The 24,219-nt window shown below is 40.0% G+C and overlaps 1 protein-coding gene across 5 annotated transcripts, besides 1 other annotated feature; it reads left to right on the forward strand.

Annotated features, from left to right (window-relative positions):
- The first annotated feature begins 127 nt into the window (after positions 1-127).
- On the forward strand, positions 128-21,699 carry Proc-R (Proctolin receptor). 5 transcript variants are annotated; one of them, NM_131955.2, is made up of 9 exons: positions 128-185; positions 1,036-1,222; positions 15,390-15,779; positions 17,234-17,406; positions 18,448-18,564; positions 18,639-18,926; positions 19,087-19,313; positions 19,571-19,774; positions 19,835-21,699. In NM_131955.2, exons 3-9 carry the CDS (start codon positions 15,580-15,582, stop codon positions 20,261-20,263), a joined length of 1,638 nt encoding a protein of 545 aa, NP_572183.1. In that variant the 5' UTR covers positions 128-185; positions 1,036-1,222; positions 15,390-15,579; the 3' UTR covers positions 20,264-21,699.
- A 2,397-nt stretch (positions 21,700-24,096) lies between these two features.
- Positions 24,097-24,219: part of a mobile genetic element that runs on past the window's edge.

A 24,219-nucleotide genomic window follows, 5' to 3' on the forward strand; every position in this document is an offset into this window, starting at 1 on the left:
TATCTCTACCGTTCGGTTGAGATGAGAGCCACGCGCTGTGCACCCGCCCTCTCTCACGTCCGCACCCTCTCGCTCGCACACCTGCCCGTTGTGCGGGGAATATAGTCGATATGACCGATCGGGGGATTCAGTCTCCTCGCGATGCTCTGGCGTTGATCTTCGCCGATCTTCACGTGCTAACCGAGGTCTTTCCTGTCGCCAGTCCACTCTTTTTTTTTTTGTTTTTCTTTTCTTTTCACTGCGGGTGTGTGTGTGTGTTTTTTTGGTTTCTATTGTAAAGTGTGTGGATTGATTGATTGAGGAGCATAAACATACATGTGCAAATAATCTAAACAAATTAATAACAAATAATAACAAACTATTAATGTGTTCAATATGAAGTATGAATTACACCATGAGTTGTGCAATAAAATCATTTAATTTGTGAAATTAGGCTCGCATTTAATGTAAATGGCAAAAATGCCATAAAAATGGCTTATTAAATCGTCAGCCAGAAATCAAATGGAATAAACGTCAACTCAAAATCGAATTTAATATTCAATTGCGTTTTTATCATAATATCTGCTGATTCCGTTGACTGCACATTTGATCGGTTTTGAGCCTTTATTTAGATGCAAATATTTTGCATTCCAATTGCGTTGATGCCTTTTTATTGTCAAAAACCCGCCCCCCCCCCCCGCTTATGTTTTTGTTGTGCCATAATTTCGTTTTTGGGGTTTTCTGCGCAAAACTAGAAAAGTCCAACGGCGGGTGTCAAACGAAATTTTCATTTGAATTTTTTGCTGCGTTCTTTAGTTTTTTTTTTTTTTTTTTTCTTATTTGTTTGGCTTCACGCTGCTTTCATACTTAGCACACAAAAATGTGCGCTCTTGGCTTCTTTTTAAGTTCGTTCTTTTATTTTATTTATATATAAATTCACGCTTTCTCGCTGGCGGCACTAAAATCGTGCAAAACATTTATGTTGTCGTTATTTCCTTGTTTCAAACATTTGGCTTCAATTGTTGACAATTAATTGTGATGGAAGTGGCACTGCAGAAATATGGAAAATTTTATAATGACATACCGCAAAAATATGTGAACGGTTTCAAAAACAATAATAATTAATACTCAATGACCAATAAAACAATAGCAATGTGTAATTGATGGACTTGCTGCCATGACCAAAATATAATTAGCAGCAAATATATAAACAGTGCATCAAGGCAAAATTCGTTTATTCCAGGTATGAATTGAATTCATATTTAAATCACTTGCGAATAGTATATAATTGAAACTCAACTATCTATGATCTTAAATATATAAATTTGCAGAATATATTTGAATATCGCTTGAGACTGAAGTCGAGAGCTGATCAAATACACTTAAATCGATTGAATTGTTTGGTGCGCGTCTCAAGTGACATACTTGAGCAAACATTTTCGAGAGATCATTCAGGAACATTTGAGAAACTAATGTACATACATACGTACATACATACGTACATCCGTATGCCCTGTGCTCCGCATTTATGAATATATATCTGTGCATGTATGTATGTGTGTGTGTGTGCAGGCAGGTATAGGGTATATGTACATATAGTACGATCCAGGGACAAGTCTAGTGGCATTTGTTCAGTATTTCCGCTACATTTGCATAGTCGGCGGGCAAGAAGAACTGGGTGGGTAAGGTGAACTGAATTAAGAAGATGCCACACCGCCCGCAAAGCCGATCAAAATACCCATTTCAATTTCAATTCCATCTCAAGACACTTTCATGTTCATTTTCAATTTCAATTCGCCAGCCAGCGCTTCAGCGGTTCAGATACGAAATAAAAAATACAAAAAGAAAATAAAAAAAAAAAAAATAATGTGAAACACATGTGTGATGGAGAAAATTAAACTGCTCGGCCGCGCATACATGGCGTATACTCAACGAAATTGCCACAGAAGCCAGCGCAGCTAATCCCCCGGCATCTAATAAATATAATCAAAATTGTTTGCCGCCGTCTCGAAGTCCCCAATTGAATAATTGAACAATCTAACGCGGCAACACCATCCCAAAATCTTCATCTCCCCGCCATTTTGTATCTCATGAAAGAAGATCTATTCATGGGTTTTTTTTCGGTTGCAGAATCGGAAGAACAATCTGCTTTGGTTTTGATCTTGGAATGTAGATCAAGGTGCGGATGAAGCCCTGTTAATGCTGATTTATACAATTGAAACGTGTTAAGTGGATGTTCTTTGTTTGCTGCCATTTAAAGCCGGCTTTTGAAAATGCCATTGAATTAGGTCGTTATTTCACAAACATTCGTTCAAATTGCAAGTGAAATTGGTTTAATGCGTTCATTTTCGGTTTTTTTTTTGTGTCAAAATATTGTTTGTACATCTTGATCCTGATCTTGGCATCACATTTTGCCACATAATTATTTTTCATTTTTTGATCATAATTTTCGTCGCGATTTCCTATCGGCGATGAAGAGAGAGAATCAAACTGATGACGCGACCTTGGGTTAAAATAGAAATTTATGCGCAACATTTATATTTATTTATTTTTGTTTCTGTTGGACGCGATCGCCGCACGTCACCAAAATGCCAACCAATTTGAATATTTTTCTTGTGAATTTGGTTCGCTGCCGCTCTTAACCCGTTGTTTTCTTTCAACGGGCACCCCTTAACCCATTGAAATTCTTGGCCAAGAATGCAGCTGGTATCGCAGCGTACGGAGATAAGATCACAGAATTCAAGTGGAAATGCATTAGCATTCCGCGGCCAAGTGCACATTTGAATCAAATGAGGCGGTCGGAAAATTGAAATTAAATTGCCAGTTGAAATACTCACAATTTCGATCGCAAATCAATAATTTGTACGCTCGCCTTTTGTTTGGAGGTCGATTCTCTTGTAAATATTAAACGAAAATCCGCTGAAAATGGCCAGTGTTGGTAATTAATTTTTTATGGCTTTTTAATCGAAAGCCCGCCTAGAATTAATCAAAAAATCAAGTCAAAAGGCGTAGAATCCAGTGATTTCGAATTTTACAAGGCCTAAAATCGCGCATCATTATAAAATCATATATTTGATCATTAAAAAAAAAGGGTATTTTTAAACAAATACATGCCACTAATGCAAATTAAATGCGAGATCTTATGACAACGAAAACATTTCTGGCCATTAGTTAACCACACAAGGCAGGAAAATCATTCGGGCCACATGCGAATAGAGCCATAAAAAGTGGATTTAAATGTGGCAATGACTAAGGCAAACTGTGCTAAATAAGCGAAAAATGCAATGCAGAGAATGACAATATTGTTTATTTAATTTGTTGTGCTCGTACGTAAAAATAGATGGGTTAAAACAAAACGAATCGAATAGAACAGAAGACGCCTGAATAGAATGGCCCAAGAAATGAAAAGTCCAAATCACGAAAATCGAGAGGCGAACGTGACAAAAAGATGCAGAGATACGGAAAAGCACCGAGACCGAAACAAACTAATGATTCTAAGAACAACAGAGCAGTGGAAACCCAAAATAAAGAGCAGCAAACGACGCACAGATGACAGAAAATATCAAATCAAATGCATTCATCTGGCAGGTGGAACATGACAGGAAAGCCTGAGCAAAATGTGCAAAATGGCTGCGGGAAACGGAAAGGGGTCGACTCGGTGCGCGGAGAGAGAGAGAGGGGGGGGGTGTGTGTATGCTAGTTTGGGGCATGTGGCACGGGTGGCGCGGGTGGGTAAAAGCCATATCCATTAGCAAGTGGACACTCAATCAGCAGCCGTCTAATGACGAACCCCTCGACGAAAATAAACAGGCGAAAAGCGAGTGGAAGTACTGAAACCTCTGACAGCCATATCTCTTAACCCAAAAACCGAAATCGCAACGGCAGGCAGGAATCTTCGGACGCAGTGACTCATGTGTAGTGGATTTTGCCACAGCTACCTGGTACAATAATACAAAAAAAATCTATTATAATCTTGACAGACGAGATCCGTTTCGAGTTATATTCTATATTATATACTCAAAAAAAAAAACCAAAAAAAAAATGGTGCAGAAAGGCAGGCAAACGCATTAAATTAATGGTCAATAAATACGTCATTCAATTGCAAAATAAATAAATAAAATTTGCAGCTGATTCGATTTTTGTTTAATTTATTTTTTAATTGAATTTCGAATTTATGGCCCATTAATTTGATGCGTTTCCTCGTTAAAATTTAAATAAACGCATACGGCACGGCTATATAAATTATTAATGAGCTGCTTAGTTTTTGAAAGTGTACAATTGATATAAAATAAATAAAAATAAAAAATAATTTTTCGGTTGCGCGCCTGATTAGCAAGCTAATAACATTAATATTGAACCATTTAAACAAATTGCCCAGCATAAAATTGCAGATACGTCTCGGTTGGCCATTTATTCAATATTAGATGTTTTACTTTTTTTTTGGCACACTTTAAGTGTTTTTATGCCATTCTCGTCACGTAATTTGACTGAATATCGAAGAATGGCCGGCAATAAAAACGCATCGAGTCAAATGGCTAAATGGAAAATTGAAATGCAATAAGGCACTAAACGTTAAGCATTAAATAATTGACATGTCCATGTCGCTGGTACAAACAAAGTGCATATCAAATTAAATGTTAACCGCCACGTTTGCCCGTTCATTTTTTTGGCCTACACATGTATCCAAAGTATAGATGTCCACGTACGCCAGGCTATACAAATGCACATATAATATATATATATATACATATATATATCTATATATGTATGTATATTTAGCCATGTCGGAGCACGTGCGCGGCTTAAAAATTGTATTCAGAAATGAAAATGAAACGAGCGCAAATCACATGAGCAAAATTTATGCACGTGACGCCCACAAATTTCCCCTTTTCGCTCTAAAATCGCAGCATTAATTGATTAATTATGCAAATTCAGATGTCATGCTGACAAAAATATCAAAACTCGGCGCGCTTTTCAATGGCCGCAAAATGAAATTACAAAGCGACTCAATTCTTTTGATAAATGCGAAGCAGTTATGCCGCAGATTCCATTTATTGGTATCTCTAATTTGGAGAAAGCTGAATGCCCAGATGGGATTTTAGGGAATTTATATGACATTTTTCGCACCTTTGTGCATATAACTAATTTCGGTTTGAATTATACTCAATGTTTCTTGGGCAACGCAAAAGAGAAGAAAAATGTTTATAATTAAAAAAGAGGAACTATTTATAAAGCAACGCATAGCCATATGTTTTCAATTTATTTGCCATCACAAAAGAGTATCCGACGGTCCTTGTTCGCAACGCAAAGCACAAAAGTGCTCATAAAAAAGGCAAACAAACACTGAATAAGCGAATGAGTGTAGGAAAATGTTTGCCAAAGCCGTCAGACATTTAAACATAAACAAACAGGCTGACACACGCACGCTAATTAAGTGCCCATCGTGCCTTATGCCGTGTTCACCTGTGCGTATACGTAATTAATGCCATTATAATCTCTTACGCATAATAAAGTAAACAAGGGTAAAAACGTGCAAAATTATACAAAAAAAAAATATACAAAAAAATTAATAGCAGGTGACACAGAATGAGGACCAAGTATTTAATTAATTGTCACCGCATTATTTTCGAGATTCAATTCGATTTCATTTCAAGCTCACGCGATTAAATATCATACAAGCGCCAACAGTGCGTATACGTAACTTTCGTTTATGTCACGTGATGAGGAATATGGAAAAGCGAATAATACCTGGCGATATTTCCGACGATATTTACTGGCGCTAAAAATACACACAGTTTTTAATTCTGTTTGCCTCCGTCAACACCTTTATTCCTCGATGAAAGCTTACAAATATTTGCAATTCGTGTTTATTATTTCTTTCGATTTTCCCTACTTTCCCCCCGGACCCTCGCTGGCCATTTTTATGAGCTACATCACAAAATGTTGTGCTTCTCGGCGCCCTGTATACTTATTGTTTATAAACAAAATGCCCAATTGACTGGCAGCCAAAATGATGGCTAAATAATAATAATAAATAGCATTCAGTACTATGAAAACAGCTTCCACAAACGGATTGCGGTAAATTCGCTGCGTGTTGACCACATGCCAGGTCCAAGAAAATAATGTAAAACTAAACAAAAGGCGCAGCGAAATGGAAAAATGGCAGGTGTGGTGACAATGCGATTCTTTTGAATACCATTTACAAATTCCGAGCTATTTCTGGAAATTTCGAGCTCCAATGGCATCACACAATCAAATCCTCTCCTTACAATAATTTTGTCATTCATCAAGCTTTATCGTTTCCAAAAACAAACTCTCAGCTGTGGGAATGTCTGTTTTCTGCAGCTTATTAACAACGCCAACTATCCTAATGACCTATGCACTGATTTAAAAAAAAAAAAAATGTTCAAATTTTTCGCATTTTCGGTAAGGGGTAACATCATCAATTTTTGCATTTTATTTACAATTTTGGTCATAACTATCCCAAAAATGACTTCTGAACCAAAATAATTGATGTTTTGTAGTGCTAATTACCATTACTAACTATCCTAATAATTTTTGTTCCATTTTCCAAAAAAATTTTTTTTCAAATTTTTCGCATTTTCGGTAAGGGGTAACATCATCAATTTTTGCAAAAAACGGTCAAAATTTTACATTTCTATCCTTGAACGCCACTTTGTTGGAAATTTCATAACGAATTCAACGATGTATAACATTCTATATTTGGGCAACTATTTTCTTTGTTGTAGACAAAAAACTGATTTTGTTTGGCCAAAAAATTGGGACTAATTTTTTTGTAAAAAAATTTAAATATTTTATTTACAATTTTGGTCATAACTTTCCCAAAAATGACTTCTGAACCAAAATAATTGATGTTTGTAGTGCTGATTACCATTACTAACTATCCTAATCATTTTTGTTCCATTTTCCCAAAAAATTTTTTTTTCAAATTTTTCGCATTTTTGGTAAGGGGTAACATCATCCATTTTTGCAAAAAACGGTCAAAATTTTACATTTCTATCCTTGAATGCCACTTTGTTGGAAATTTCATAACGAATTCAACGATGTATGGCATTCCACTTTCGTAACAATACTTTTATTTTTGTATAGAAAAAACTGATTATTTTGGGCTTAAAATTGGAGTACGGTTTTTTTTAAGGAGATACGAGTATTTTAGTAAGGCTTACCGAACCTTTCGTAATCAAAAAGTCATTCATAGTTTTTAAAACGAGGTCACCGGATCGAAGTGATGATAAACGGACAAACTTAAAATTGCCCAAAAATAAATCCATTAATAATCATCAGCGGGTAAAACAAAGAAGAAAAGCAGGCGAAAAAGTGAATAAAATAATAATAAAAACCTTTTAGCATATCCATGGCTAAATCCCACGAGCTAATGAGGCGGAGAATCCCCGGACCCGCCCCTTTTTCACCCCCTTTTCCCAGACAGCTCTCAGCTTGGTAAAACAGACAACATTGTTGCCAGCTTGTTTTAGTTCTTTTTTTTTTCATATTTTCTGGGTATTTTTTTTTTTTTTTTTTTTTGGGTGCTGAGTGGAGCATGTGCAACAATGTTTTTATTTTGGCTGAGCTTATTTTTAGTTACTTTTTGTTGCCTTCGCTGAGCGAGAGAAATAACTTTCTAAATAAACGCAGCGCAGTTAGCAACAATGGAGGCACCCATATACACTACACAATATATATGTATATATGTATATGTATATATATGTATATATAAACACTTTCCGCTTTCGCTGTCTGAGCATTTTCGTGACGCTTTTCCACTTACTTCTATTTTTTTTCGTTTTATTTTATTTTCGTTTTTATTCTCCTTGGTCGCGTGGCAAAGTTTTCTCCTTGCAGCATTTTCATTTTATTGCCGCGCAGATTAGAGTTGCAAAATTGTTAAGTTTTCATTCCAATTCCGGTCTTAATTTCTTTTCGGGGACAAAACGGACAAAACGCCTCAAGTCCTTAGGCCAATTAATTGACAGCGTATAAAAGATAATGTTGAATAAATAAACGCTTGGTTAACCACTCGGCAACATAAATAATTGTGAATAATTGTGAATAATTGCGAATAACGAACGCATCTAATAGAATTAAATCAGCTGGCGATCCGCAATTTCACAACTTTCCGGCAATTGATGAACAATTTGTTTTTACATAATGTAATTATGCTGGAAAAATCGTAAAATGAAGAATTCACACGACAAGAGAGATATTTAAATGCAGAATATAATTACGATTTTCCCAGTGACGCAGTGTATGCTTATATCGAAAATGTATTATTATTATTATTGTTCTTATTTTACGAAGAACTTTATTGTTTGAAATGCGTACTTTCCGCTTAATTAAATGGCTCTTGTCCAGATTTCTTTAGCTAAAAATCGTCGAAAATTTGATAATCAATACTCGTGTAATTTGCATATGCAGTAGTAATTTATATATTTCTATATGCTTTGTGTTTTGTTGTTTTTTAATATTAAAAGTTAGCTGACAATTAATTGTTAAATATTGTTATCCAGATTGTGCTATGAATTTGCTTTTTGCTTACCAAGAAATGGATTTCACATTTAGCGTAATTTTGTTGCAGTGTTTCAAACTTCAAGTTGCTGGAAACCATATTCAATATCGACATACGTTGAAGCAGTTAACTGGGCTGTGGGAATATCTAGTTATATATGCTGCACCATACCATAATCCTGCGTGGTCGCAGCGGAACTTTTGGCGACAAATTCTAAACGTTGTCACCGGTTCGCCGTTGGCGCCATCAAATTATGCAACGCGTTCTGCTGCGTCACGTGTTTCCACGTTTCCACACAGGCAGCTGCAGTGGCGGCGTTATAAAATTTAATTAATGCAGCCGGTTTCGTGGGGGAGGGGGCGTGGCTGGGGCGGTACTGAGGCGGCCCAAGAAACGGGATAAGCTTGCGCAGAGACGATGGTCCTAAAGGCTTTGTCTGCTGCGGCTGTGTTGTTGTTTTTGGGCCAGGTGTAAGGCATGAAGTGCACTGCGCAAAAAAATTGCCAGCCCAGCTAGTTGTAAACTACAAATATCTTAACATCAAAATACTTTATGTTAAGCTTGGCAGCAGTAAAGTCGTGCACCATTTTATCAGATAAGTCGTGTGTTTAGATGTTTGGTTTTTGCCAGTGCATCGCCCCCGCTGGCACCCCTATGGCCCAAATGCCACGGACAGCTGTAAAGTGCTTTGTTAATTAGCAAGCTGGCGGTGAGGAGGAGCTGAAACAGGAGCAACAGCAGCAGCAGCAGCAGCAGCAGCAGCACAAGGAGCAGGCGAGCTGTGAGTCGCAGCTGCAGCTGCCTGCTGGCAATAATTTGCGCCCGCAAGTATGCAACACATTTTGCCACGGCATGCGTGTGTCAGTTAGCGCATCTGTGTGCGTGCCTCTGTATGTGCCAGTTGATATGTGTGCGTGTGTGCGCCTGCATTGTACTTCGCACACTATTTGTCAATGTCAGAAGGGATTCGCAGCTACTTCTGCTACACACGCTACTAAATTTCATCGCCAACCGTGTTGGCAGCCAAAACACCTTCAATCGCCATCTCTGCTCTGTGTAATTGAGCAACGGCGCCAATTGTCCCAAAATAGCTAAACATTGTTGCTGACCCCGATAAGCTAGACCAATCAGAACAATCATGCCTTTAAGTCGCCATGATTTTGCCCAAGCTTTTCCAATCCAAATGGGGTGCGTTTGAAAAGCGCTCACTCAAATATAACATTTGGAAAATCTTCTTTTTTTTTTTTGCGAGTGTATGGCCGGAGGTCGCTGGTCACGTGGCCAGCTGAAAAGTTACGCCTCCATTGGGTGCGTTAGCCCGTTCAGTAGTGACGCAACCCCCCCCCCCCCCCCCCCCATCAATCGCAGGACCTTTCGCCCACTGGACGCCCAATTGCCAGGCCACCAAACCCGATGGCTACTACTATGTGGCGCAACGTATTAATCGAGTGGAGCGCTCAAAGCGACGCTCATTTGGTTTTTCATTGGCATTGACGCGCTTTCTCCATCAATGTGGCTTGATTTTGTGGCAGCCCCGTAAGCGTTGGCTCCACAAAAAGGTGGGTGGGAGGGGGGGTGGCGTCGACCATGGGTTAAGCATGCCATTGGCATCCATCAATGATGCAATAAGAGCAACAGCGCCGAAGAGCTCGCTGATTAGCCGGGCCCAAGTGGCCCTGTGTTGAATGCAGTTTTGCGAGGAAAACACGGAAACTCGGAATTTGGACAAATTTCCAGGAAATTTCTAAGGTCCGAAAGTGAATTTTTGGTAGAGCCGCTTTCTTTTTTCCAATTACGTTTGCGTATTTCTCGCCCCGGGCAATAAAAAGAATCTGTCGTAAGCTTTATATATGCCAGCTAAATATATATCAAGTTAATATGCCGCACAAACACACACACACACACACACACACAGCGAGAGAAGGGCCAGGATGCTTTTGATAAGTGTGAGTGTGTGTGTGTGAGGGCGCCCTAAACTATGCAACACATTTGCATGTTTGTGCGACGCTTTTTTCCCCGCCGCCACCGCCGCTGCTGCTGCTGCTGCTGCTTTCTTCGCTCTCAGCTTTCTCTGTGATATGTCTGATATGGCCTGTCTGCACCGACTGTCCCACACCAGCCCCCTTAAAAATAGTGAGGGTGGTGGGCGACGGTGGGCGTGGCTGTAGAAAGATAGAGAGCAAAAGCGCAAAGCGCAGCGCGTTGTGAAATGCAAGCGAATTTGCATAGAAAATAGACAGTTTGGAAAATTGCATTCCATGTTGATAATTTAAGGCCCCGTTGCAGGCACCGCTTTTCACCCGCTTCACAACCAACCCCCCACCTCCCTTCCTGCACATCTACCACTTTTCATGCACCTTGCATATATCCTCAGCCCATTTTCATTCCCTCCCTTTCCGCAGCTCTTAAACATTCGCCAGCTGCAATTGAAAACGAGCTTCAAGCACGCAACGCGTGTGCATAAATAACTTGTTTAAGTTTTATGGCAATGGACGTTGGTCCTTTGCACAGTATTCACCCTCCCCCCCCCCTCTGCTACACAGTAAAAAAATCAATGACGTGTGCATAACTAATAACCCTTTGAATAACTAAATGGCTAATTAGAAAACCATTTGACTTGCAAAGGGGCACAAATAGGTAGTCTGAACGGAAATCAGTTTTTAATAAGATAATGTAACAAGGTTTTTCTACTACCACTACTGCGTTTTTTCTGTCCCCGCACTTCAGCTGTGTATATGTGCTTGTCACACGATTTATAAACGCTTGGCAGGGGACTTCGCATTGCACTCGGACCTGGTCACACCTTGAGCGAAATGCAATTTTGTCTGCCAAGCCGGGGCATCATCAAAAAAAAAAAAGTGCAGACTGGGTTGCGAAATCTGGGTGGGAAATCTGGAGTGTGGCGATGGGAAATCAGGAGAGGGAAATTCAAGTTGATGGGCTGTCACGGCAATGCTGCACCTTGGCCTCAGTCCGGACAACCGTCATCCGTATCCCGATCCGGATCCTGCATCCCTTTTCACTCCCCGTATCCTGCGAGTCCTGGACAGATTCTTTCCCCATTTCCATGCTCACCACAAAAGTCCGGCTACGACGAGACAGTACTTGGAAATCAAATGCAAAAATACCTGAGGGAAACTGTACTTGCCCTGCATCCTTTTTTTTTCCCCCCCGACAGTTTTCCAAGAGGTATCGCTGCCAGGACCAAATCTGCTTGCACTAACTTTACACAAGAACATTGTGCCTCTAAAACAGGTGACTAAATTGCAATTTTAACGGCAGGCTTTAGTAAATAATTACCCATCATTATATTTCTATAGATATCATAAGTTATTCTATATACACTTCGTAATTAACTAGAACTAGGATTAGCACATTGGTTTGTTCAAATTACAGGGTAACTCGTGAAGTGTACCTTCTTGAAGTGCAAAAAACAGAAAAAAAACTGTGTTTTTCTCCTTTTTGCCGACATTCTCAATGCCACAAAGTCGGTATAGTATAGTTTAGCGCACTGGTTGTTGTAGTTTCAAGTGAAAGAAGAAGCTGTCGGAGCTGCCGACCCCTTGCGACCCCTTGCGACCTCCCCCCACCTCAAAGGACTACCCACCTCTGTCCGCCGAGCTTCGAGCTCCTGTTTGTTTTGCCACAAAGGCTGCAATGGATGCCTTGGTTGCTGACTCCGAAACTCGGACCTAGGGTAACCTGATGGAATGGTTGACTGACTGGCTGACTGACTGACTGACTGACTCTCTCTGTACGACTGTAGTAGTCCCCTCTCTTTCTGCCCGACTCTGTCGCACTCTTTCCAACTCCAACTCCAACTCCAATGTGAGTGACTGGGGCTGCCTTGTCATGATGCTGTTGTAACTATTTGACTTTATCTTGTTGCCGCTGCTGGTTCGGGGTAAACAAAATGCACTGGGGTTAAGGAGATGAAGTGCTGCCGGACTGAGAAGACGGCCAACGATAAACAAAACCCAAAAAGCGTTGACTTGGCCCTCGTGGATTTATGTGGTCAGTGGGTTTGGAGAGCGCTTCAGGCCATACACGGTCAAAAAATATGTGGACTAGACTTAAACAAATTCGCATGTAACTATATAGAATGTTTAGGTTAGTGCACTGGTATATAGTAATCGTTTAATTGTGATATCTTTGTTTAAGTTTTTAGTCTCCCCCTTTAAAATACTTAATTTTTAGCCCATATTTTCAGTGTTGTTCCCTTCGGCTCTTTTGAGCGCTTTCTCTCTGTCTGGTTTTCAATTTAAAGTTAATTTTAAATGTTGCTTAAATGCAACTTATCCTAATCAGGGAAAAAACTCAGCCGCGGGCCTGGCTTTCTTCTCGTTTTATTTTTTTTTTTTCGACTGCCTCCTTGGACCTGGCTTTAAAGCCATTTTCTCCATTTTCTTTGTAGTTGACTGCCAATTAGGAGCAAGGCACATTTTTTGCAGGTGCTGAGAAAATGGCACACAGCCACTTGACTTGCCCAAGCTTCTCTTGTTGCTATTATTATTATTTTTATTTTTTGTACCCACTGAGCCACTCACTAATTATGCAAGGGGGAGGTGGATATGCAAAAAAAAAAAAAAAAAAAAAAAACTAGAAGAATGTAAGCATTTTTTGTTGCATCTGGCCGAACTGTAAAAAAAAAATGTGGAACGCGGCCTGGTAGCAACAAAAACCGAAGAGTGGGGAAAATCTGAAGAATTCTTCTTCGCCTTTTTCGCACGTAACTGTCAAACGCCCAGGTGTGTGTGAGCTTCTGAGTGTGTGTGTGTGTGTGTGTGCTAATTTAGGCATCTTTTGTTGTGTCTGCCCAAATGACACATATACAGAAATGTGTCCATAGACCAAAGGGTTACTTTGGATTTGGTGTATACCCTGTAAGAAACATTAATTTCTTGCATTCCCTTAAGACGAACCACATTACGTATACGTAATATTTGTGCACTAATGTTGTATTTACTTTTACTGGATAAGAAGTATGCATTAAAAATTCATAAAAATACTTACGATCAAACCCAAATAAATCCTCGCATACCTCTTAAAATTGCCGGGGCTCCGAAAAAAAAAAAATAATTCTGTTGCTTAAAAAAGAGATGTGTATAGAGAAACCGCCAACGAGAACAACAAAACAGACAACAAAAAGTCTTTGTTTGCCTGTGGCTGCCACAACAACAACAGCAACAACAACAACTGAGTATAGCCCAAGGAAGAAGAAGAGCAGACGTATTGTGAAATAAATAAAGATGGGCCTGTTTTCCATTCCATTCCGTTCCACTCGGCGGCATTTTAGCCATATTCCGGCATTTTCCTTCCAGGCGCCGTTCATTCACGCATTCATTCAATTATTCAGTCAGCCAGCTAGTCAGCTATTCATTCATTCATGCCCATTCATTCCAGCATTCATTCAACCATTTCCATATTCATTCATTGATAACTGAGGCAGGAACTTACAGCTCCTGTGGATGGATTCAAATGCAGCTGGACTGCACTGCTAAAATGTGGTATATGATAGAATGCGTAGATTCAATTCGATATCGAAGTTATAATACTAAGCTTGTTTAGTTTTGAGGATTTTCAATACGATTTCGCACAGAAAAAACTGTCAAAAGTATGAAAACAACTTAATGTTTTTTTTTTGCGATCAATTAGTGGGTACACTTTCTGCTACTTTTTTGCTTTTTTTTTTAACCTCTCAAATGTCATCAGATGTGGCTAGCGGAAATAAAAGCATTTTTGTATCTCGATTTGTTTTTTTTTTTTTTGTTTGCTTTACCCAAGTTCGCTTAATGCAACGAATATCGTTTTTCGGTTTTTCGGTTTTTGTTTTCACTCACGTACGTGCAATATTTGCGAATTTCGAGGGGTTTGGGGTGGTAACTTGACTGTGAATTTGCCACTTTTATTGTTTTTAAAACGCTTTTCAATTCCTCGCTCTCCTTTTTGTCTATTTGCGATTTTCCATTTTCTATTTCGTTCATTTTGCACTATTTTCGTTGCTTATGTTTTTTTTTTGTAGTTGCCCGCGCTGCAATTGCAATTGCAGTTTTATTTTACGCGCAATTTGTCTGCCCAGCTTGTAAGTGGGTGGGTACAAAAAGGCGTGGGAAAAAATCGTGGCAAAATCGAGAAATGTTTGGAATGAGATTGTTGCGAACTGAAACAAAAGAAATAAGCGAAAAAGCCCCGAAATTGAAAACCAAATAAATAAGTGAACTTTCTATGCGGGCTCTGTGTGTGTGTGTGGTTGTGTGTGTGGCAAATGTAATTCGAGGCAAATATCCAAGTGGTTGCTGCAGAAATCTGCAACAAACAACTGGAAGACAGAGCTGCTGGGCATATCCACCCACTAACGTTGCGCTTCCTCCTGCTGGCCAAGTGCTATCTGTATCTGTCCGATTTTGTTGGCCAATATCAATGCCAATCCGAGTTGGCCATAAATCATTCCGCGGCATCCGAACGCAAGAAACGCAGGCAACGGAAGGATATCGAAGGATTAGCGTGAGAAATTATAACGCTGCAGCGTGTTGATTTTCCTCTTGTTTACTAGCCCCAACTGGAAATACAATTGTGCGATTGGGGATCGACCATTTGGATGGCAAAGTGCTGATTAAAAGTTATTTGAAACACATGTCCAAAAGTATGCAACATTATGTTTGTCGTTCGAACTTCGAAGTTAAAAGGCAGTTTCCTTATTTCATTGCATACTTTTCGACACCTTATCAAGTGATTTATTTGTAAAAGAGTTGGCAATAACATTTGCCACAATGCCCGCGCACTAAGTAGATTAGTTTCATACCGTTTATATTGTATGTACGTGTGTGTGTGTGTGTGTGTGTGCACCTAACTCAAGTTCTGTTTTCTTTCACATTTTTTGCAGTGGGCGTGGCCGGTGGGCGTGTGTGTGTGTTTTGGCCGCTGACAAAAGTGCAATTGGAATCGGATTCGAGCGAAGATACGGAAAATCGGGGCAACACAACCGATACGGACCAAACTCAAGTGGCCAGGATAGGCGGCGAAAAGGAGGCGAAGGCGGAGGCGGAGGCGGCTGTGGAGGCGTGGTGGCAGTCATGACAATGTCCTCGACGTCGACAGCGACTGCGACGTCGACAGCGACTGCGACGCTGGACGAGGCGAACGCCACTGTTGGCGAAATGTTTTCGGATGCGGATATGGCGGAAGTGCGGCATGTTGTCCAACGCATTTTGGTGCCGTGCGTTTTTGTTATTGGACTATTGGGAAATTCAGTGAGCATTTATGTTTTGACGCGGTAAGTGCACTTGTATACCCCACACATGTCCTCCCTGGCTCCCCTTGAACCCCATGAACCCCATGAACCCCATGAACCCCTTGAAACGCCACCCATCACTTTTCGTTGGTTATTGTTGCTGGATTATAGCCCAGCCGATTTTGGGCAACGGTGTGGGCGTGGCCTTTAGGCACTGCTATTTTATGCATGCAGCAGGGTCACAAGATTTTCGAATTAAATATGAATCATTTAGCTGATGATGGCATTTGAAAGAAGTTTTAGCTGCCACGTTAAGAATGTTAAGTTATTAGGTATGCAAAAGCGACTAATTGGATTTTCATGCATTTGGTTAAGTACTAAAAAGTATGCAATGCATATAAAATATATGAGCCTTTTCAAATTAATTTTATTCCAAACTTCAACTTATTCGTTTGAGCTTGTTTTAAACTAGTTTTAAGTTACAATTTTCCATTTAAAATGCCAGCTAACTTGCACGATTTTCTCTCTGTGCATCCAACTGCATGTCCTGTTGTGCGTGTGTGTGTGTGTCTGTGTGTGTGAAATAAGTGGAACATGGATGAAGCGGCGAGCAGGTACGCAGCGCATTAAACACGACATTTAATTGTAGCCACCGCTGCACTTTAAAATCATTTCCACACAGCCAACAACGATAACAATAACAACAGCAACAACTACGTTGGGTACAAGTGCAACAACAATAACAGTAACTGAAACAATAAGAGCCATTTTATGTGCCAAATGCAAAAACGCACACAGATAGGCGATATGCTGTGTGGATGGGTGTGTTTTTTATGTCTGCCGGAAAATATGCGACAGTTGCAAGTGCTCTGTGCGTTAGGCTGACTGCTATGACACCATATGTCCATTTCCCAGGAAAACGTGAAAAAAAAAGATAAACTGTGTTCCTTGCTAAGATCTTAGCAAATTCATTTATTTGCTAAACAAAATTTATTGATATTTATAGCATGAACTTTATTATTTTAAACCATATTTACAACTTTTCAAAGCAACTAGCTTAACATTGAGCGTTGACGGCATGAATGGCTTTTTAATTAAATATTTTCATTACGTTATTTTATTTTGTTTTACGGGAATACAAGAGAATTTAACTATCAGAGCTGCGGGCGATGCCAGGGAGAAAACTAAATGCTAACAGTTAGTTTTTATTGTTCATCTTTTGGCTTTATGACTGTGCCGACATTTGTGCGCATTTCGGAAAATGCCCAAGGCCCCGCGCCCATCACATCAACCGCCTGGAATTTTCCACCCCCTCTGCGCACAACCCCACCGATCGTTTGGCTTTCAGGCAATTTGCTATTTCAATTGGTGTTGCACTTGGCAGCGTTTTTGCATTGTCCACCGAAATGGTTTGGCCTGATTTCCAAATGCGTCGAGTGCCCAACAGAATCAACACCATTTGCAATTCTTTTCGATATTCTTGACGGTATTTTTAGAAAGCGCATGAGATGCACGACGAACATATATCTAACGGCACTGGCCATTACGGATATTGCCTACCTGACGTGCCAGTTAATCCTGTCACTCCAGCACTATGACTATCCCAAGTATCATTTCAAGCTCTACTGGCAGCTCTATGGCTATTTTGTCTGGCTGTGCGACAGTTTCGGTGAGTACTGACCAAATTAGAATTAAGTAGCAATGGAGTAATAATTCAATAATTCAAAGCAGTCGCAAAGTATGCAATAAATAAGGTTGTGAGACCGAAAGTAACTCGATTAGTGTTCTTTAAATCGAAACACGAGTATTTTATGCTTAAATAAGCTTTCAATTTGAAAAAATTTACCAAAAGGGTGTTTTTATATTTAACATTATTCCCGCAAAACTACAATAAGAAAAGCGTACATATCATGCGGTGAAAACAATTGCTGCCGGGGGCAAAAAACAAAAACAGTTCGAATGCAACGTTTGGAGAGCACTAAGTGGAATGGTGCGGATTCCATAAATTCCCCAGTTCCCCGGGTTAGCCTCGTCTGGATCCCCGGATCCAATGTATCCCCCATTTCCCCCCGTATCAACCGGATTCCAGCGATGGGCCCATCAATTCGAATTGCACCTGCGGCTGTTGCTGCTGCTGCTGCTGCTGCTGCTGCTGCTGCTGCTGTTTCTGTTGTGCATCAATTTCATTGAGCTCTGCCAATTTACGAGGTATAGTAAGCAGCGCTTTCTGCGAAATGCCAGCGGTCAGCTGAGGCTCACTGCCATGCGATAGCGTTTTTCCGAACCGTTTTCCGCTTTCCCACCCCACTTTTCACCCCCCTCACCCCCCTTGAATATCCCACCCTCCCGCAGCAACCTCATCAGCACAGCACGGACGTCAATCGCTTAGAGTGCGCTGCGTTTTGAATAAATTGACAGCCCGCGCGGCAAATAAATTGGTGGTGCGGTCAAAAATGGATGGTTTGGGGTATTAACAGCGGAGCTGCGTTTATTTATAATTCCAGAGTACACGGAAAAAAGGCACAGTCTAACCGAAGTTTGAATTTAATTTACCAATCTATATTAGACACTTAACCTGAATAAATATATATGTATATATATCCTTTTTGGATTGGATTTTCCCAAAATATTTGCAGTGCATCTTTGATTGCGTTCGTATTGTACTGCCACGCCCCCATTCACAATTGCTTTCTCTGTTTTTACCGGACAGGTTACATCTCAATTTACATAGCCGTGTGCTTCACCATCGAGAGATTCATTGCGATACGCTATCCGCTCAAGAGGCAAACATTCTGCACGGAATCGCTGGCCAAAAAGGTGATAGCAGGTGAGTTGGCTGAAATAGGCGTATGTAACAATAGAATCCATTTCCATATGCAACTTTATATTCTACATTGCCAGCGGTGGCCATCTTCTGTTTGCTGTCCACACTATCGACGGCATTCGAGCATACAATTACGATTGGTACTAGGCAGATTGATGACGCCTACCAGCCGTGCAACCAAACGGTGGCCAACATCTCGCCCATGCCGCCGCCACCCGTGGCAGTCACGCCCCCACTGGCCACGCCCCCGCTGCCCACGCCGGCGACCATTTGGCAATCGCCGGACTCCGCCATGGAGTCCACGACGTCCGGCAGCTCTAATCAGCTCGTCGACTGGGGCAGTGGCAGTGGTGATGGAGAGCCAGGTGAGTAACGAGGGTATAGCAGTAGTGTACACTTGGAAAAATCGAAGTTGTATTAATAGAGATGCTTAGAAGTATGCATTGAAAAGTACGAAGCATACTTTTAGACAGCTTTATAAGTGAAGTAGTTGATAGTTGCATTACTTTCTTTGCCCTCAACTAGAGAACATTCCACGACATCGCCGTCACTGGCAGTCATCTGGATTTGTGACGCTGCCCACACTGAGAAAAACGCTGGAGGAGCAGGATCAGAAGGTGGCAGACGCGGCCCAGAGGTCAGGGGTCACAGAGAGTTTGCTGCAATTGTGGCGTCGCAAGCGCAGCGCTGAGAATCACAACATCAACAATACGGATGCATTCGCATTTAACGTAACGGAATACTGTCAAAATGTGAGTAAAATAATGTTGGAAATACCGTCGATTTCCCTGGAGAAAAAAACATGAGAAAATTGTTAACCAGTGAAAATCACGAGCGGTGTACAAGCGCCATGACTATGATAAATTCGGTGATAACTTAAAATGATATCAGTGCTTTGGGTTTTGTAAGACATGCTTTTACTTAGTCGCTTGGGATATTCCATTGCTTAAAAGGTTGTTCTTAATGGAAATCTATGTATGTATTCTATGTATCTATCTATATGTTTTAGGTGACCTATTACAATCATGGTCTTTCGGAACTGGGCTATGATGAGCTATACAGCTATCTGTGGAACCTGTTCACCCTGCTGGTCTTCGTGGTATTCCCCCTACTTCTATTGGCCACCTTCAACTCCATTCTCATTCTATTGGTTCATCGGTCCAAGAATCTGCGTGGTGACCTGACCAATGCCAGCAGCATAAGGCGCACAAAAGTGAGTTATTCGAAACGATGATGATGATGATGATATGTTGTATAAATTCTGAATCCTTAGCGCAAATCAAATTCTGGACTAAAAGGCAGCGTATCGCAGGAAAATCGCGTGACGATCACACTTATTGCGGTGGTGTTAATGTTCATAGTTTGCCAATTGCCTTGGGCGATCTATTTGATAGTCAATCAGTATATGGAAATTCAAATTGGCACTCAGGTGGTGGCGGGAAATGTGTGTAACCTATTGGCCTCCCTACATGCGGCATCCAATTTTTTTCTATACTGTGTACTTTCCGATAAGTACCGAAAGACGGTTCGAGAACTGATAACGGGATATCGCTATAGACGTCGACATGCGCGTAACAATACGAGTCTCTATGTGCCGCATACAACGACTACACTGACCCAAATAAATGGCGATCATTATGGTAGTAATTATGGCGGAGCCGGAAGTCGTCGAAATCGTAATACGGGTCGCCTGATAGCGTGAATAGTGAATATTTATAATAAAATATTTATGGTTTTAAACTCCATGAGAGGAGTGATAGATGATATCATGAAACTTCTCATGAAACACGAGAAGAGGGCTTTAAATTTGCCAGCAAATCACGCGGAATCACAAGTGAGATGATTGAATCAAAAGTGATTCAGTTGAAGCGTGCGGTTAGCTGAAAATTTAATTTGTTATATCAATCGATATCTATGTATATCAGTCTCTCTATATATACGATATATATATACTACATAACATACATTGTGCCATAATGTGATGATTATAGATTTATGCTAGTTAACCTAAACGTAATTGTTATCCTAAGTACTAAACGCATCAAATCAAATACACGCAAAATACACATACACACACATACAAATTAACAAAGGCCCATTGAGAGTTTTGCTATTCGCCCGTCCCACGGGGCGTATGAATAACGCATCAATGCATATTAACTTGGTGCCCAACAAATTGTCGAATATGGTGGCATAGTCCTTAGTTAGCATATCCTGCGAGACTGCGGCCAGTGGAAAAAGATGCGAAATGAAAGAGGAACTATGCAGGAACAGAGAGAAAACAGGACCTTCTCAATATGAAGCTCGAATCGTTGCATTCCCTTCAGATAACAACGGTTTCAATATTGTGTTGTAGCATTTTTTGGGGCCATAAACTAATAAACAATATATATATATATTTCCAAAACCATTTTATTCGCACAAACTTACGACATACCATCAATTGTTTGCAAGGATAGCAAAACAAGGTCGAGATCTCGATGAAAAGATGTCCCCTTTTTACCTGCTATTGCGTTAATTGAAGTGTTGACAATGGGCAGCTGCAATCGCCAAATCTCCAGTTGCCAGTTAGCAGCAGTTGAATTGGGCTGACCGATACCTAATTGAATGGCAGCCAAAAACCAGATTCTTGCCCATTTCCAGTTCCCAGCTTCCGGTTTTCCGCATCCTGTTTGCTGGCCCAAAAATGCCGTGCGAACAGCTGCTGCAATCGAACTGCTGCAACTGCAGATCCAACTAAGCCGATAATTGAAGGTGCTGGATTTGGGCAGTGGGGAATCTTTCATGTCAACCTCAAACCGCCCAGCCTTCCAGGATAATTGGTTCGTTGGGAGCTGGGAGCTGGGAGTTCGGATTGAGAGCTGGCCATCGATGGCGAATGCTAAAATACAAGTGAAAATCTTTTTTGGAATGCCGGCAATAAATTTCGAAAAGGGGAAAATGTGGAAAAGCGAAATCTAAACCATCCACACACGGAAAGCCACACACAAACGTAATGGAGTAACAAACATTTGCGGTTTACTGCATTGCTATTTCCATCCACACATGCACAGCGGTGGTCACGAAAATAGGTCTACTTCAGTAAAATCCCAAATTTCATTTCAGAGAATAGAGGTTTATCTTAAAAATATTTATCGCACCATATGTTTGATTTTTCTTCCAGCTTGATAAAGAGCATTTTTAATTTATAACTTTCAACTGTTGCCATTACAGTTGCATGATATGTTGGTGTATTGATACTAAGCAATCGCATTTGTTGTTAAGAAATTGAGAGCACTTTTAAAATAACAAGCTCAGAACGAACTCTTTATTAAATGTGCGGTAAGTGGTAAATGAAATATGTTGCTATGAAGATGAATAGGACAAATTGAGGAACACATTTTATACGAGTATCTTACATTTAGTTTAATTTAAGCCAGTTAAAGACGTCTATTCTAATCTGATGTCTTTTCCCATATCATTTCATTGGAAATGGACCAAAACCGAAGGATGGGGAAGCATATTATGAAAGTGTAACAGCTGATTTCACCACCCCAATTGTGCCCGCCTGCCACAACTAGAGTGCATGAAAAATTACAAGTCAGCGCCACAATTGAAATATTTCCGCCTCAACGCACTGAAATGCGCAATCGAAAATAGTTATCTGTGCGCCCCACCCAACTTACACACACCCTATTTTTTTTTTTTACACGCTAAAAATATGCAGTCAAATCGGGGAGCGGAGGGCTGGCAGATACGAGTATGGGTGATATGGCAGACGGATGTGGCAGCGACAAGGACAACATCGCTGTGGACACATATGTGCATTATGTGTGGCCCAGTTGCCAGCTTCGGAAAATGGCTACTGACTACTGGTTACTGGCTGGCTAGTGGCCACTGACTACTGCTTTCTGTATGCCGATTTGGGTCCGAGAAATTTCCATATTTGATTGTTTTTGAACGCCTGCCGCAGGACGAGAAAAGCAGGAAAATGCTGAATAAAAAGCTCGCCAAGCGGCGTCTGTTTATTGAAAACGGCATATAAAAATCGAATGGGCGGCGTCGGCGTGCGCAATTTTTTTCAATCATTTTTATTTTTTTTTTTTTTGCTCCGGCTCTGAATTGTGGATATGTGGCATGCACCAGGCATAACATACTTTTGGGGCCGCTCAGCGAAATGCATGCATTTATTTACAGATATAGTACGTATGTAGGTGCAAGGACATCCCAACCGCCCAACGACAAACGAGAAAATGGTAAAAAATATTAAGTGAAGGCAAAGGAAAAAAAATGCACGCAGGCTGAGTGCAACGACTTACGAGTACCCTAATCGGGAAATTAGATAGATTTTGCAATGTAAATTAAAAAAAAGGGGTGCAGGAATTCAAAGTAATTTGAAAAAAAAACAAACTTACCTGCTAAGCTAAATAAATTAAATTTATGCTATTCTGGCCTAAAAGAGAAACATTCAGTTTAGCTTGCTATTGAAGAAAACAAGTTGGCATTTAAGTGTTCCTCCGATTGAAAATATTACAATAATTTGTTAAACTTACAATTTTACCCAAAAAATAGTAAAACATGCAAAACATTCGCAGTGACACAAAAGCAAAGCGGAATCGGGTAAATAAAAAAAAATTAAAAAAATCGAATGAACTTGCAAAAATAAACAGGGGAAAAAATGTAAGCACTCATGACAAAGCGAAAGTCGGATAATGCCGTAGCAAAAACAAGAAAAGTGGCAGAAACAGCAGCAACGGAATAACATTATAAAGTATCATGACAATTTTCTTTTTTTTTTTTTTGTGTTTTTTTTTTTTTTGTTTCATGCAGCCGGCAGCGACAGTCAAAAAGTTGTTACAAAAAACAATTTTCGGATTCAGTAGTTTGTAGCTGCAATCTTTAAATGGATGTACATGGCAACGGGAAAGTATCTGAAATTAAACGCAAACTGATTGCAACAAGAGAATAACGAATTTGTACTATTTATGTGTCATTCATAATGCAAACAATAAAATTGTGCAGTTAAATGTTTGTTTTCTGTCGAATTTAAATATTTAAAAGACTGAAAGCTGGCTTCTAAATATCTCAAGGGTTGGTGAAAAAAAAAACATCACTGCTTTTTTTCAAATATTTTATAAACAATAAATACAATAAATACAAATGAAGTCTGGTAATGAAGATGTTTTTTAAAATTTCTTCAAATTTCTCGTAAACATAATTGCTTACTTTCGAGTGCAAGAAATGTAACTTTCCCACCCTCTTTTAATTTTCACTTAAATGTTTTTTTGAGTGTTATTTATTTTAAGCAATTTGTATTTATTTATTTAGTTTACCCAGGCTTTTTTATTGCTATTTTGGGGCAAATCGGAGGCCATAAAACTGTGCAAATTCAAATATGCTACAATTGAGCCTCGTAAAATTTTACGCCGAGCGAGACAGCATGACCGAGTGCGAGCGAGATAGGAAGCACAAGATGGGTTACTAAAGGGGAAAAAACGGGGCACAAAAACATTTTGCGGTTGAAGGCAGTTAGCCAAATAAATGTACTTTTTTTTTTTTTTTTTTTTTTACGATGATGTTTTTATTATTTGATCAACGCACTGTTACCCATGCGGCAACTTAATTTGATCTGCTTAAATTATTTTATTTTACAATGTGTCTTGGTTACTTAAGACTAAC

Source organism: Drosophila melanogaster, chromosome X, assembly GCF_000001215.4.
Source record: "Drosophila melanogaster chromosome X".
Classification (NCBI taxonomy): Eukaryota; Metazoa; Arthropoda; class Insecta; order Diptera; family Drosophilidae; genus Drosophila; species Drosophila melanogaster.